The sequence below is a fragment of the Gorilla gorilla genome, chromosome 5 (genome assembly GCF_029281585.2).
Source record: "Gorilla gorilla gorilla isolate KB3781 chromosome 5, NHGRI_mGorGor1-v2.1_pri, whole genome shotgun sequence".
Lineage (NCBI taxonomy): Eukaryota > Metazoa > Chordata > Mammalia > Primates > Hominidae > Gorilla > Gorilla gorilla.
This window is the reverse complement of record NC_073229.2, coordinates 132,414,792-132,430,452: the sequence shown is the minus strand read 5'-3', so window position 1 is coordinate 132,430,452 and position 15,661 is coordinate 132,414,792. Positions and strand designations below refer to the sequence as shown.

The following is a 15,661-nucleotide window of genomic DNA, read 5'->3' as shown; positions in this document are numbered from 1 at the left end:
CAGGTTGACACAGAGTTAGTAGGGGCAGTTTTGTTTCGATTTGCGGGCAAATCTCTAAGATCTCTCCGTTTAACTTTCGCCCGCAATTCCCAAAGCCGCTAAAGCCGTTTCCGGCGCTCTACCCCGCCGCAGGCCGAGGCTGGCGCAGAGAGACAGGAAGCGCCAGCTCTGGGCGTCTGGGTCCTCGCCTTCTCGGCCGCAGCCCCGCGGCGGCGCGCTCGCGGTGCATTGTGGGCGCTGTAGTCCGGCCGGAACCTGTTTGCGACCCCGAGTCCCATGACACCGCTTCTCACACCCCAGTCCGCAGTGCCCCTCCCCAGCCTCGGCCGGGCCTCCCGGGAGCCGGGCGTGGCGTTCCAGCTAGTGAGCCGTTTCTCCCCTGGGCTCGGAGGCGGAAGCTTGAGGGGCGCGGGGAGGAGCTTCGCGTGCGGGGTGAACGCCCGCTCTACGTGCTCGTTCTCTTCGCGACCGCTGCGCGCGAGCCCCGTGTCCCCACGGCGGGCAGCAGCGGCGGCGGCGGCGGCTGAACGCGGAGGGGGCGGAGGGAGCCCGCGGCGGCGGCAGCAGCTACAGCGAAATGGCGGAGACCGTGGCTGACACCCGGCGGCTGATCACCAAGCCGCAGAACCTGAATGACGCCTACGGACCCCCCAGCAACTTCCTCGAGATAGATGTGAGCAACCCGCAGACGGTGGGGGTCGGCCGGGGCCGCTTCACCACTTACGAAATCAGGGTCAAGGTGAGGCCGTCTCTCCCCTCTCCCAAGAAACCCCTTCCGCTGGCTCTGGTCACCCCCACTCGACCCGGGAGTGGACCCCCGCGGGCAGCCACAGCCTCCCAGGCCGGGAGCCCCCTTGCAGAGGCGGGCCGGGGTCGTGAGCCAGGGCCCCTCTTCCTGTAGGGCTGGTGTGGGGGGCTGCAGAGCGAGCCCGGCGCGCTGGCACTTGGAGAAGGTGCTCGAAGAGGAGGGCGTGGGTTGAGCGCCGCTTGCCCCTCCAGCAGCTGATCAGGGAATGACATTTGAGTTGGAAAGGGGTAGATCTTTCGAGAACACATCCCTTCGCTGGGAAGGGAAAGAGATGTTGACAGAGAAAAGGGGCTTGCGCAAAGTTAAAGCCTTTTCCCAGTTTTCTCTTCCTGGAGACTTCCCAGAGGTAGCAAGCCAACCCGAGTGCTCCAGGCCCTTCCCGAGCTGCTAAAGTAACCTGGGTTGTGCAGTCTTCTGAACGGGACTTAATGAAAGTTCACAGAAGCCTGACAATTTTTGATAGGGCTGAGCCAGACCAGAAGGGTGATTGGACATGGTTGACTTCAGCATTTTGGGCCACCGCCCTGCCAAAGGCTGAGGTGTGGTGTCACCTACCTCATAATCCAGAACTACAGTTGCTTTAAGAAAAGACTAGGAATCTTGCTCTCTTAATTCTAGATTTGCACTTAATTGAATAAAGAAATCAACAGAAATAAAATATACCTAATTTCATAACTAGTATTTGTTGGCAATAATTCAGATGATTTGAAAGATGTTAATTGAAAATAGTGCTTCACTTTCACTCTATAATTCAGGATTAAAGAATTTGCTCATGTATGGAAGCATCTTTAAAAATTAATTACATTAATTTAAAGATGACAGCAAATTATTAAAAATTAAGTGTAAAGCGATTTTTCCTTTAATCAAAATTTATATGACAAGCTACTATTAACATTTAAGTGAAAAAATTTCTCATTAACTTATGCACTTTGTGTCGTGAAAAACACAAAAATAAAATTTACCATCCTAACCATTTTTAAGTGTACATACAGCTCAGTAGTATATTCACATTGTTGTGAAACTTAAGTATTTTTAAAAAATGATTCTTACGTAGTTAGCATTGATTTTAAAAAGTTAATCAAACTTTAAGATATGAAGCGAATATGAAGCGAATAGTTTAATGTTTCAAGCCACTGTTGTCTTCGTATGGATGTGTAAAATGTGGATCATAGGCCGGGCGCGGTGGCTCATGCCTGTAATCCCAGCACTTTGGGAGGCCAAGCTGGGCGGATCACCGAGGTCAGGAATTCGACACCAGCCTGACCAGCCTGGAGAAACCCCATCTCTACTAGAAATACAAAATTAGCCGGGTGTGGTGGCGCATGCCTGTAATCCCAGCTACTCGGGAGGCTGAGGCCGGAGAATCTCTTGAACTGGGGAGGCAGAGGTCGCCGTGAGCCTAGATCGGGCCATTGCACTCCAGCCTGGGCAACAAGAGCGAAATCCCTTCTCTAAATAAATAAATAAATAAAAATTGAATCATAGGATATGTTGTCATAGGGAAACTGCAAAATCCAGACTTCAGTACACCTGGGGAACTACATTCACACATAAACCTAGTGGAAAAGTGAATGTTTTTCTAATTGTCTGTAATACATGACAGATGGTTCACTAAAAAGAACTTCCTCTTTTGCCCTATTCACTAGTATTTTCTTTTTTTTTCTTTCTTGTGCTAAAACAGAACTTGGTATTCTTGTTTCTAGACTTCCATAGCAGGTACTTCCTGTCACAAAACTGAATTGGAATCTCCTGCCTACACTTCCTCCACTTACTTTGAGTTTATCTTGCTAAGTGCATTATATTGAATGGGTTCTAGTATAATAATTTAATCCTCTTTTTTTTTTAAATACACCTAATACCTTAGCAAATAGCTGATGTGACACTTAAAAATGGTTTCTGGGCCTGGCGCAGTGGCTCACGCCTCTAGTCCCAGCACTTTGGGAGGCTGAGGCAGGTGGATCCCTTGAGCTCAGAAGTTTGAGACCAGCCTGGGCAACACGTTGAAACCCCTTCCCCACAAAAAAAGAAATTAGTTGGGCGTGGTGGCGCGCATCCCTGAGGTCCCAGCTACTCCAGAGGCTGAGGTGGGAGGATCACTTGAGCCCAGGAGGTCGAGGCTGCAGAGAGCTATGATTAGGCCACTCTACTCAAGCCGGCATAACAGAATGAGACCCTGTCTCAGGAGAGAGAGAGAAAAAAGGGTTTTGGTATAGTCATTTACATGTTAAAGAGAATTTTTTTTTTTTTTTGAGAAGGAGTCTCGCTCGGTCGCCCAGGCTGCAGTGCAGCGGCGCTATTTTTCCTTTAATTTTCCTATTTTGGCTTACAGCAACCTCCGCCTCCCAGGTTCAAGTGATTCTCCTGCCTCAGCCTCCTGAGTAGCTGGGATTACAGGCATGCGCCACCACGCCTGGCTAATTTTTGTATTTTTAGTAGAGATGGGATTTCACTGTGTTGGTCAGGCTGGTCTTGAACTCCTGACCTCGTGATCCACCTGCCTTGGCCTCCCAAAGTGCTGGGATTACAGGCACGAGCCACCTCGCCCGGCGTGAAAATAATCTTTTTTAAGAACGATTAATGAGTCAGGGAACTAACAAATTATACACTTACTTTGGTTTGTATTTTTGTATAAACCAACTCACTGGGTGTTAATAGCTGTTAACAGTCATAAATGCCGGTGCCTATGTGAAAACCTAATTGAGTTTTTAATGCATGAAATGCCTTTGGATTTCTTTCTTTTTTTATTTTTATTGTTATTCTTTTTGAGACAGAGCCTTGCTCTGTCGCCAGGCTGGAGTGCAGTGGCGCGATCTTGGCTCACTGCAACCTCTGCCTCCCGAGTTCAAGCGATTCTCCTGCCTCAGCCGCCCAAGTAGCTGGGACTACAGGCACGCGCCACCACGCCCAGCTAAGTTTTGTATTTTTAGTGGAGACGGGGTTTCACCATGTTGACCAGGATGGTCTCAGTCCCTTGACCTCATGATCCACCTGCCTTGGCCTCCCAAAGTGCTGAGATTACAGGCGTGAGCCACCATGCCCAGCCTGGATTTCTTTTAGTATGTAACGTGTTAACTTAAAACTAAGGACACCATATAGTAAGGAAATTAGGCCTTATTTGAGCAGCATATGATTTTTTAGAGTAATTATAGTCTTGCATTAAGGCAGAGTGGCTATGACATGAATAGTTTAATATTTTGTAATTTTTTTTTTCTTGAGATAAGAGTCTCGTTCTGTAGCCCAGGCTGGAACACAGTGGCATGATTGTGGCTCACTGCATTCTCAAACTCGAGGACTCAAGTGTTCCCCCCGCCTCAGCCTCCCAAGTAGCTGGGACTACAGGGTGCTGCTATACCTGGCTAATGTTTTATTTTTTTGTCAGATGAGACTTGCTATGTTGCCTATGATGGTCTTGAACTCCTGGCCTCAAGTGGCGCTCCCCCTCTCAGTCTCCCAAACTGTTGGAATTACAGGCATGAGCCACCTCACCCAGCCCTGCAATTTTATTTATTATTCTCTAAATGTTGCTGCTCTCCCGAACCCCTACTGACTACCTTTTGCTGTTGAATTTGCTATGTGGAAAACCATTTTATGCTCCAGAATTTGGGCTTTTAAACTATCTTACAGTTACTGTCTCATTCTGGTCTTGAGAAAAATTTTCAGTTTTACGGGATCTGATTGAAATTACTCTAATTCACAGGGCAATTTTATCTGGATGGTGGCACTTAGAGTGCAAGTTTCCCAATCTCCATTTATCTTTTGGTTTGAGGATAGTGTTTAAGACTATTAGGATCACTTGATTAGTATCTCTGGGCTTTTGAAAATAATTACACAGTGTTATGTTTTTAAAAATTGTTCTAATGGGTAGGTACAGCAGAGAGCACCATAAATGATTAAAGGTTTAGGAAAGTTCAAGGTCTGGAATTATTTAGGCATATTAAAGAGAAGGCTGAAAGTAAAATTCAGTCACTGTTTATGAAGTTTGTGCTGTAATATAACTTTAATATTCTGGAGATTTTTAAGTTAATCAAGATCTATTTTACCTGGAGACCACTGTTTTGAACAGGAATGGAATTAGAATCTTTCTTGAGCTCTGACATAGTCCTCAGTTCAAAGAATAGATTTAACATTTCCTAGCTGGGTAAGGCACAAAATCAAAGCTCCACTTCCCCTCTGTGAAATAGGTGTGCTAATAATAGTACGTACCTCTTAGGACTAAATGGGATAAGGCACATGAATCTTTCTAGCACAGTGCCTGGCACATAATAAGCACGCAAAATTTAGCTCTTTCTAAAGATAGACATTTTCTAAATTAAACGTCAGTGATCAACTACATTTTCTGTGTGTTAATGTTTAGTTGAGTTACTAAAATTGTTAGATTTTCTTGTCAAGAAACCTACTTGTCATGGAAGTATACCTTCATTAAGCAAGCATGGTATAAAAAGAAGCTATCTTATTTGGTACTTAACCAAGTAACCTTTGTGTATGTATTTATTTTTTCAAGACAGGGTCTCCCTCTGTCTCTCAGCCTAGAGTGCAGTGGTGCAGTCACAGCTCACTGAAGCCTTGACCTCCCAGGCTCAAGTGATCCTCCCAACCTCAGCCTCTCTACTAGCTGGGACCACAGGCACATACCACCACACCCAGCTAATTTTTAAATTATTTGTAGAGACGAGATCTCACTATGTTGCCCAGGCTGCTCTTGAACTCCTGGGCTCAAGTGATACTCCCACCTCAGCCTCCAAAACTGCTAGGATTATAGGTGTGAGCCACCATGCCAGGCTCCAAATAATCTTTTAAAGTTGAGCTTTATTAAAGCATAAAGCTGAATAATAACGTTCCCTGATAAAAATTTTGACAAGGTGCTAAATAAATGTAGCATCTTATCTTGACAGTGCTTGCCGTTCTAAACTTGTATATGTTTTTTCCTCTGGGTCAGTCATCTAATCTTAAATTAGGAGTCATTAATATCCAGATTGGAAGCTGAGAAATAAATTTTAAAATCTTAGACTTATTTTTGGGAATTATAAACATGTATTATTGAAGGGCTAAAATATTAATAGTATTTTAAAGAATCGGGGGGTCGGGCACGGTGGCTCCTGTACGTAATCCCAGCACTTGGGAGGCCAAGGTGGGAGGACTACTTGAGCTCAGGCGTTGCCACACAGCCTGGGCAACGCAGTGAGACCCTGTCCCTACAAAAATTTAAAAATTAGTCAGGCATGGTGGCGTGTGCCTGTAGTCCCAGCTATGTGGGAGGCTGAAGTGGGAGGATTTCTTGAGCCCAGGAGGAGGTCAACGCTGCAGTGAGCCACGATCATAGCACCGCACTCTAACCTGGGTGACACAGTGAGACCCTGCCTCTAAAAAAAGCAAAGAAAAGAAAAAAAATCAGGGCATTTTGATGCCAAAGGACATCTGCAGAATCTATGTAGCTCTATCAATTGGCCAATGAGATGTTGTCTGTTGCACATGTTGCTGCCAGCTATGGCTGACTTTTCCAGGATCTCCGTCAAGGAGAAGCATGCTATTAGCAGTGAAGATTCTGTCCTTATCTAATCCATCCCCAGAATGGAGAGTGGGGGAGGAAGACAGTGGCTATTTTAAAGTAGTCCTGTTATATTGAGTTTTTAGGGATTCTGTTCTGTTAAGGGATGTATCATTTGAGTATCTTTTATGTGCAAAACACTGTGCTCTATCTATAAAATTTAATCTTGAGGTAACCAAGCAGAGTAGATAATATTCCTGTAGAAGCTGATCAACTGATCCTCATCTCTTGTCCTTTCCTCATTTTAACTCCAGTCCTGAACTGGTATCTCCCAATTAAGCTGAGTTCTTTTGTATCCAGGCCTTTTGCACACACTTCCTCCTCTGTTAAGAACAGGCTTCCTTTAAGAGCCTCATCTGGTTACTATCAGTTATCCTGCAGGACTCAGCCTTAATGTCCCCTTTTTAAAGATTTTGCTGATCCCTTGACTCTGGACCAGATTTCCTTCCTGTGTGCCCTGGTAGCTTTGTTAGGAATAAATTTGTTTGCTTGTCTTTGGCTTCCTGTAAGTTCCTGTGTCACCCATTATAAGCTCTTAGAGGACAGGGACTGTCATAATCACCCTTACTCAATATCCAACACTGCTTGACACATAGTGGACACTTACAAATAAATGAAGTTTAAGAAAGTTAACTTCCCCAGGGTCACAGCTATTAAATGGTAAAACTGGGATTTGAACCTAGATTTTCGGACCTTCAGAGCCCGTACTTTTTTTTGAGACAGGGTCTCACTCTGTTGCCCAAGCTAGAGTGCACGGTGGTGCAATCTGGGCTCATTGTAGCCTCGACCTCCTGGGCTCAGGCAACCCTCCCACCTTCGCCTCCTGAGTAATTGGGGCTACAGGAGCACACCACTATGCCTGGCTAATTTTTTTGTATTTGTAGAGACAGGGTTTCTCCATGTTGCCCAGGCTTGTCTCAGACAAGGTTTTACCATGGTTGCCCAGAGCCCTCACAGAAAATTCATATCACCTGAGGAGCCTTTGAAACCATTCAGGTTCTCTTTTACTGGGGTGGGGTGGGGTTTGGGCAGTGGCGGTTTTTTTTTTTCTTTGAGACGGAATCTCGCTCTGTGACCCAGGCTGGAGTGAGGTGGTGCAATCTCGGCTCACTGCAAGTTCCACCTCGTGGGTTCATGCCATTCTCCTCCCTCAGCCTCCCGAGTAGCTGGGACTACAGGCGCCCGCCACCACGCCCGGCTAATTTTTTTTGTGTTTTCAGTAGAGATGGTGTTTCACCTTGTTAGCCAGGATGGTCTCCATCTCCTGACCTCGTGATCTACCCACCTCGGCCTCCCAAAGTGCTGGAATTACAGGCGTGAGCCACCAAGCCCTGCCGGCAGTGGTGGTTTAAAAAGCATCCCAGTAAGGGCACTTATATGCAGCAAGGATTTCTCCTGCTGCTTATCATGCTGTCTGTCTCACTGAGATAGATAGACAGTAGAGAAGGAGGAGAAATATACATAGAACCACAATGGTTGGTAGCTTTGATGGGGTTAAAAAAATAGATTGTAAAATAGTAAAACATAAAATGAATAGCAGATCTTGGTAACAGAGAGGAAAACCAGTGACATTTGTCAAAGATAGAAAACTTTTTGGAGGGGAGGCATTTAAATATTAACTGAAAGCATACCAATCTCTACAGCTTAAGTTTTTGGGAGGAAGGGGAGACACAGACTACATTCAGTCAAGCCAGATCTTTTTGCCCTTGTCTTGCATCATCCATGTCTATATCCCTGTATAATAATCATGAAAGTAAGCCAGAAGTAAAAAAAAAAAAGACATATGTATTCATTTAAGAAAGGAATTTTTTGGAGACAGGTTCTCGCTGTGTTGTCCAGGCTGGTCTTGAACTCCTGGGCTCAAGTGAGCCTCCTACCTCAGCCAAGTAGTTGGGATTACTGTTGCATGCCATCAAGCATGCCTCAAAAAAGGAATCTTTATAAATATTGTCACTTTATACCTGTAAAGGGGAAAATCTAAAAAAATGCTTTGAGCTATCCTGGTGATCACATGCAATAGACATTTTCCTCTCCTGCTCACCTTTATCATCATGCTTATCTCACCCCTTCCAGAAAGTAGTAGACTGTTATTGTTAGATACTTTGATGTTTGTACCATGTTATGCTGCTTTCATGTAAATACAGCCAGCAATTTCTTGAACATCAGATAAGAAAGATGGTGTCCAAAAAAATCTTGGAACTGCTATTTTCTTTTTTCCAGAAGTTTATTCTTAGGGCCGGGTGTGGTGGCTCATGCCTGTAATCCCAGCACTTTGGGAGGCTGAGGCGGGTGGATCCCTCGAGATCAGGAGTTCGAGACCAGCCTGACCGACATGGCAAAACCCCATATCTACTAAAATACAAAAATTAGCCAGTGTGGTGGTGCATGCCTATAACCCCAGCTACTCAGGGGGCTGAGGCACAAAGATTGCGTGAACCTTGGAGGCAGAGGTTGCGGTGGGTGGCAGCGCAACTCTGTGCCAAAAAAAAGAGAAAAAGAGAAAAAAAGTTTATTCTTAAATGTGCAACAGGCTCCAAGACATTTCATCCTTTGCTTCCTAGAGTGGAAGCAGAAGATTTTATAGTAGGAAATGCAGATATTTAAATAGGAATGGGATCAAGGGTCATCATTGCCTCGGACACAGTGGTTTGTTTTTTGGTTTTTGTTCTTGTTTTCCAGATTTCTCCCTTCTAAGTACTAACCAGGCCCAACCTGCTTAGCTTCTGAGATCAGACGAGCAATTGCATTCAGGATAGAATGGCCATAGACTTTTGCCAGATTTCTTAATTCCACCTATCCAGGGAACCCTTCGTGGCCTTTGCTTTTAGCTCCTCAAGTTTTTTCTGCTTCTCTTCTTGTTTCTGCTTGAAATCCTTGTCTTCCTCATGCATCTCCTTGGCCTGTTTCTTGTCAGGGGCTTCTTGCTGTAGGTGCCTGTCAGGAAGCTGGACGTGGTGCCTGCCATCCCTTCCTTAGACCCAGCACAGGAAACTGGAACTGCAGTTTACTGTTTTGATTCCTTAGTTAAAAGACAAAGCTTTCAACCAAAGTTCTACTTCGTTTTTTGTTTTTTTTTTTTTTGTTTTATTTATTTATTTATTTTTGAGACAGTCTCTCACTCTGTTGCCCAGGCTGGAGTGCAATAGTGCAGTCTCAGCTTACTGCAGCCTCTGCCTCCCTGGTTCAAGCAATTCTCGTGCTTCAGCCTCCCAAGTAGCTGGGAATATATAGGTCGTGCACCGCCATGCCTGGCTAATTTTTGTATTTTTAGTAAAGATGGGGTTTCATCGTGTTGCCCAGGCTGGTCTCGAACTCCTGGCCTCAAGTGATATGCCCACTTCAGCCTCCCAAAATACAGGCGTGAGCCACCGCGCCTGGCCACTACTTCTTTAAAGAAATATTTAACTGACAACCTAGGAATTTGGAATGTGTTAGTAAAATGTGACGTTTGCTATAGCTTGCCAGAAAGGTTGTATCAAGTAGTATAGAGTTTGGGCTGTTCTCAGATAAAGAGGATAATTTTTTGTTTTTTTGGTTTTTTTCTCCACATGGAGAGGTTTCAGGTACAGTCCAGGGTTAGTATTGTGGCTTGACTATCAGCTTCTAACATCATATTCACATTCTAGCTAAGGGGAATGTTTATTTCTGCCCTTGAAGGACACAACCAGGAAGTTGTATTATTTCTGTTTCTGCCCATTGCTGTACTTAGCTACAAAAGAAGCTGGGAAATTTAACCAGGTGGCCATGTGAAGAAGGGAAGAGTAGACACTGTTCTTTGCTTTGCCACATTAACAAATGGTTGTGGTTGGCCCTTCTAGGATATGGCTTTAAGCTACACTGTGATCATCTCTTATTTCCTTTTTTTGCTAATGCCTGGAATTTCAGTTTAGAGTAAGTTCATTTGATTTGCAAGAAATAAAATTGTACTTTCATTAGTTTGGAAGTCTTAAGTGAGTAAGTTTTGATTCTTTCATGATAATTAATTTCGTTAAGTTGAGAAAAAAGGCAAGCATGAAGACATGGCATATCTGATAGGGGTATACCTTGAGATTGGGCTAGAGATTCTAAAGATGTTGATTAACCTTTTTTTTTTTTCCTTCCAAGACTGCTTAAAACTATTTTGGTTTTACTTAGGACCACCATTGTAGTTGCTGACATTGAATGATGGAGTATATAATTTGAGCCACCAAAATAAATGAAGCCAGTGTCTCTTGGCAGAGAATCACTTAATCTCTTAGCAGAGAAGTAGAGAATTACTTAAAATAATTTTGTAAAGTTACTTCGTGTCCAGCAGTATTGGAATGGTCATTTGATAATTATTTGTTCTGTAAACTTTGATTTTATCACTGATGGAGCATTTCTTTTGGCTTTCCTAAAGTTATTTTAGCACCTGCCACCTATAGCTTGTTTGCTTTCTGTTTTTTCTAGTCCTGCCCTTGTGGGATGAAGTTCTCTGTTGTATAAGTCTCGTCCATATTGAGAAACAGAGGAGTCTCAAAAGCCCCTCCTTGTGTCTGGTCTTGGTATCTCACCCCTCTCTTGTCTTGACTTTACTGGTTATCTTCAAGTGGAAACAAGTAGAGAAAAATCTTGTCAGCTAGGCATGTATGTGTATATCACCAGGTCTTGTCTTAAATTTACACCCAAAGATTCCCCCATGGTATATAACTGAGGACATTCTTAGGACACTGAGGAGTTTAGATAGAGCAGGGGTTGGCAAATTGTGGGCTTACCTTTTTTTATAAATAAAGTTTTATTGGAACACAGCATACCCATTTCTTCCCATATTATCTAAGAACACTTTTACTCTATAAGGGCAGAATTGAGTAGTTGAAACAGTATGTTTACTATCTTGCCCTTTAAGAAAAGGTTTGCCAATTTTATGTCTAGAGTTTGCTCATGTAACATTGAAATAATGGAAATCAAAAGGCACTTGGAGAATCTATTATCAAAACATGAGGCCGGGCATGGTGGCTCACTCCTGTAATTCCAGCACTTTGGGAGTCTGAGGTGGGTGGATCACTTGAGGTCAGGAGTTCAAGACCAGCCTGACCAACATGGCAAAACCCTGTCTCTACTAGAAATACAAAAATTAGCCAGCTGTGGTGGTGTGCCCCTCTAGTCCCAGCTACTCAGGAACCTGAGGTGGGAGCATCACTTGAACCCTGGGGGCTGAGGTTACAGTGAGCCAAGATCACACCACTGCACTCCAGCCTGTGTGACAGAGTAGAACCCTGTCTCAAACCCTAAAAAATATCATGAGGCTATGGAAAAAACATTCATTTAGGAAGCCAGTAGTAAACGACTGAGGAAATAGTCATTAAATATAACACTGCACATTCATCAAATAATAATATCTTAATGCATAACCCTGTTGTTGGGTGGTGAATGAAATATTAGATACCATTCTTTCCTCCTAGAGGCCCAGTTTTACATAGAAATTGTAACTTTGTGTTGTCATCCCACCGATAATATTAAGGCCAGGCACAAGTTTTTTCAACTTTTGAAGTTTATTTTCTCACTTGAAACCTTTTATGTAAACTCCTTTGAATACCCACATAAAGGAAAGAAAGTTGATGCTGATAAACTAGTGGGCAGCAGGTTCATGGTGGTTCAGGGTCAGTCGGCAAACCAGTGCCAACACTGAAGATGATGCCAAACAAAATTGACTGCAATCTGTTCTAGCCAGGATCATGGTTTAGATATTTTCTAGCCAGAATTAATTAATTTATTATTTTTTTCTTTTTTTGAGACAGAGTCTCGCTCTGTTGCCAGGCTGGAGTGCAGTGGTGCAATCTCGGCTCACTGCAACCTCCACTTCCCAGGTTCAAGCAATTCTCCTGCCTCAGCCTACCAAGTAGCTGGGATTACAGGCACGTGCCACCATGCCCAGCTAATTTTTGTATAATTAATTAATTTCTCATACAGTATCATCATTTAATGATTTGTGGGGTTTTGTGTGTGTATGTGTTTTAAGAGACAGAATCTCACTACATTGCCCGGGTTGGTCTTGAGCTCGTGAGCTCAAGTGATCCTCTTATCTGCCTCAGTCTTCTGAGTAGCTGGTACTACAGATGTGAGCTATTACACCTGTCTTAATGTTTTGTATTCTTACATGTTAACCCCCTATGTAATATGGCAATGTGCCGTTGTATAAATAATTTTTAATAATATTTAAGTTGGTATTGGTTGAACTATTAACATAGGTAAGTCCTTTCTACAAACTCTGTCTCTCTTGTCTAAAAGCTGGGTGTGGTGATGCATACCTGTAGTCCCAGCTACTCAGGAGGTTGAGGTGGGAGAATCATTTGAGCCAAGGAGGTTAAGGCTGCAGTGAGCTATAATGGTACCACTGCACTCCAGCCTGGGTGACAGAGTGAGACCCTGTCTCAAAAAAAAAAAGAAAGGAAGGAATTAAGTTGAAAATTGAGAAACTGTGATACCAGCTCTAAATGGGACAACATAGTAAATTGATAGAATTTTTGTCTTAGTTTAGAAGGCCAGATTATGTTGATATGCTTAAGTTGGGATAAATTGCAGTTTTAGAGCGTTTTTGTTTAGACCTCAGCATGATTCTTATCTATAATTGATATTTGTTCAGTTTTCTTCCCTCAAGACATCCGATCAATTGTTTTTTTCTAACTAAATTTCTTTTTTAGAGTTGTTAACTTTAACTTGAGTAGCTCCTGTGGGTCAGTTGATTTATTGAGTACTTGCAATGCTAAGTTTAATAACACATGTTACTGCATTCAGTAAGTTCACAGCAGCCTGAAACAGGGCTAGATTTCTCTGATAAGTTTTCCCCAGAACTGTCCAATAAATGAACATTTATGAACTGTCTGCTATATTCCAGACATTGCTAGATGCTTGTTTAAAAGATGAATAAGATATGCCTAGCCTTTGGAAGCTTCCAAACTGGTGGTAAGGAGAGTGGGGAGAGGTAAATTCATAAAATATGCATAATCTGTAGTGGGAACCCAGGTCTTCCCTGAGGGGCCAGGAGTGTGTGTGGGCAGAAAGTGAGCCAGTAGTCTAGCTAGGGGGAGCACCTGTCTCTTTTGTGCTTCACTGCCAGCATCTGACATCAGTGACATGCCAGAATCACACAGTAATAATACTGGAGTGATTCCTTGTTACTCTCTGACTCAAACATTTTTCTCGATTTTTATTTATAATTTTATATATAATGTATAATTTGGTTTTAAAATTGTTATTTTAATTTTTATTTTTTAATAAATAGAGACAGGGTCTTGCTGTGTTGCCCAGGCTGGTTTTGAACTCCTGAGCTCAAGCAATCCTCCTGCCTCTGCCTCCCAAAGTGCTGGGATTACAGGCATGAGCCACCACACCCGGCTATAATTTGTTTTAAGCATCGATGTTCAGGTGGTATGGTAGGCACTTTCACTCTGTGTTTTCTCTGATATAGTTTATTCTACTGCATTTTCTTACAAACTGTAATTACTCTTATTTCCAGTTAAAACAAATGATAGGCTGGGCGTGGTGGCTCATGCCTATAATTTTAGCCCTTTGGGAGGCAGAGGTGGGAAGATCACTTGAGCCCAGGTGTTCAAGACCAGCCTGGGAAAAATAGGGAGACTTAAACGTTGTTTTTTTGTTTGTTTGTTTTTTGTTTTTTAATTATCTGGGCGTGGTGGCATGGACTAGTAGTCCCAACTACTTAGGAGGCTGAGGTAGAAGGATCACTTGAGCCCAAGTGGTTGAGGCTACATTAAGCCGTGGTCGTGCCACTGCACTCCAGCCTAGGTAACAGAGTGAGACCCGGTCACACTCAAAAAATACATCCTAGATATTGACCACTTCATCATTCTTACTTAGCAATAATCGTTTCCTGTTTCCTCCTGTCTTACTCCATTTTCACACTGCTATAAATTTACTACCCGAGACTGGGTAATTTGTAAAGGAAAGAGGTTTAATTGACTCACAGTACTGCATAGCTGGGGAGGCCTCAGGAAACTTACAAGCATGGAAGGCAAAGAAGAAGCAAGTACCTGCTTCACAAGGTGCCAGGAAAGAGAAAGTGAGCAGAAAGAGCCCCTTATAAACCGTCAGCTTTCGTGAGAACTCACTCATTATCACGAGAAGAGCATAGGGGAACCGCCCCCATGATACGATCACCTGGGGGGTTACACGTGGGGATTACAATTCAAGATGAGATTTGGATAGGGACATACAGCCAAACCATATCACATCCTGACCATGCTTTATGATATAGCTAAGAAAGTCTACCTGCTCTTTTCCCATGCTAAACTCTGATGATCTTTCCTGATTCCTCTTGCCAGAAGCTAATCCAGTGTGGACTTGAGCCTGTAGTCTTAGCTACTTGGGAGGCAGAAGTGGGAGGATCGTTTGAGGCCAGGAATTAGAATCTGCACTGAGTTATGATCTTGCCCCTGCACTCCAGCCTGGACAACACAGCAAACTCTATCTCTGATGAGAATGCTGAGAACACATTCTATTCTATACTGAGTTTATGTTCCCAGGCAAAAGAATAAAAAAAAAAATACAATTTTAAGAAAAAAAAAGGGGGCAGGAGATACAGTGTCTCACGCCTGTAATCCCAGCACTTTGGGAGGTGGAGGCGGGTGGATCACCAGAGATCAGGAGTTTGAGACCAGCCTGTCCAACATGGTGAAACCCCATCTCTACTAAAAATACAAAAAAAAAAAAATTAGGCATGGTGGTGTGTGCCTGTAATCCCAGCTAGTCGGGAGGCTGAGGCAGGAGAATCACTTGAACCTGGGAGGCAGAGGTTGCAGTGAGCTGAGATTGCACCACTGTAGTCTAGCCAGGGCAACAGAGCATGACCCTATCTCAAAAAAAAAAAAAAAAAAAAAAAAAAAAAAAGAACGCTCAAAGCTCTTTTAAGAATTTCTTACTTAGAGGCCTCAGAAATAACACCACACGTCTACAACCATCTGATCCTCGACAAACCTGGCAAAAAACAAGCAGTAGGGAAAGGATTCCCTATTTAATAAATGGTGCTGGGAAAACTGGCTAGCCGTATGCAGAAAACTGAAACTGGACCCCTTCCTTAACACCTTATGCAAAAATTAACTCAGATGGATTAAAGACTTAAACGTAAAACCTAAAACCATAAAAACCCTAGAAGAAAACCTAGGCAATACCATTCAGGACATAGGCATGGGCAAGGACTTCATGTCTAAAACATCAAAAGCAATTGCAACAAAAGCCAAAATTGACAAATGGGATCTAATTAAAGAGCTTCAGCACAGCAAAAGAAACCATCATCAGAGTGAACAGGCAACCTACAGAATGGGAGAAAATTT

General features: G+C 43.3%; 1 protein-coding gene across 3 annotated transcripts in view; it reads left to right on the top strand.

Moving 5' to 3' along the window:
- The first annotated feature begins 232 nt into the window (after positions 1 to 232).
- Positions 233 to 15,661, top strand: part of SNX3 (sorting nexin 3) — a 49,552-nt gene continuing 34,123 nt past the window's right edge. Inside the window, exon 1 of one of the 3 annotated variants that reach the window (XM_031012420.2) lies at positions 233 to 739. In XM_031012420.2, the coding sequence (XP_030868280.1) occupies positions 578 to 739 (162 nt within the window). In that variant the 5' untranslated portion in view covers positions 233 to 577. The remainder of the gene's footprint in view (positions 740 to 15,661) is intronic. The other 2 variants (XM_055390723.2, XM_031012421.3) reach the window with 2 other exon arrangements.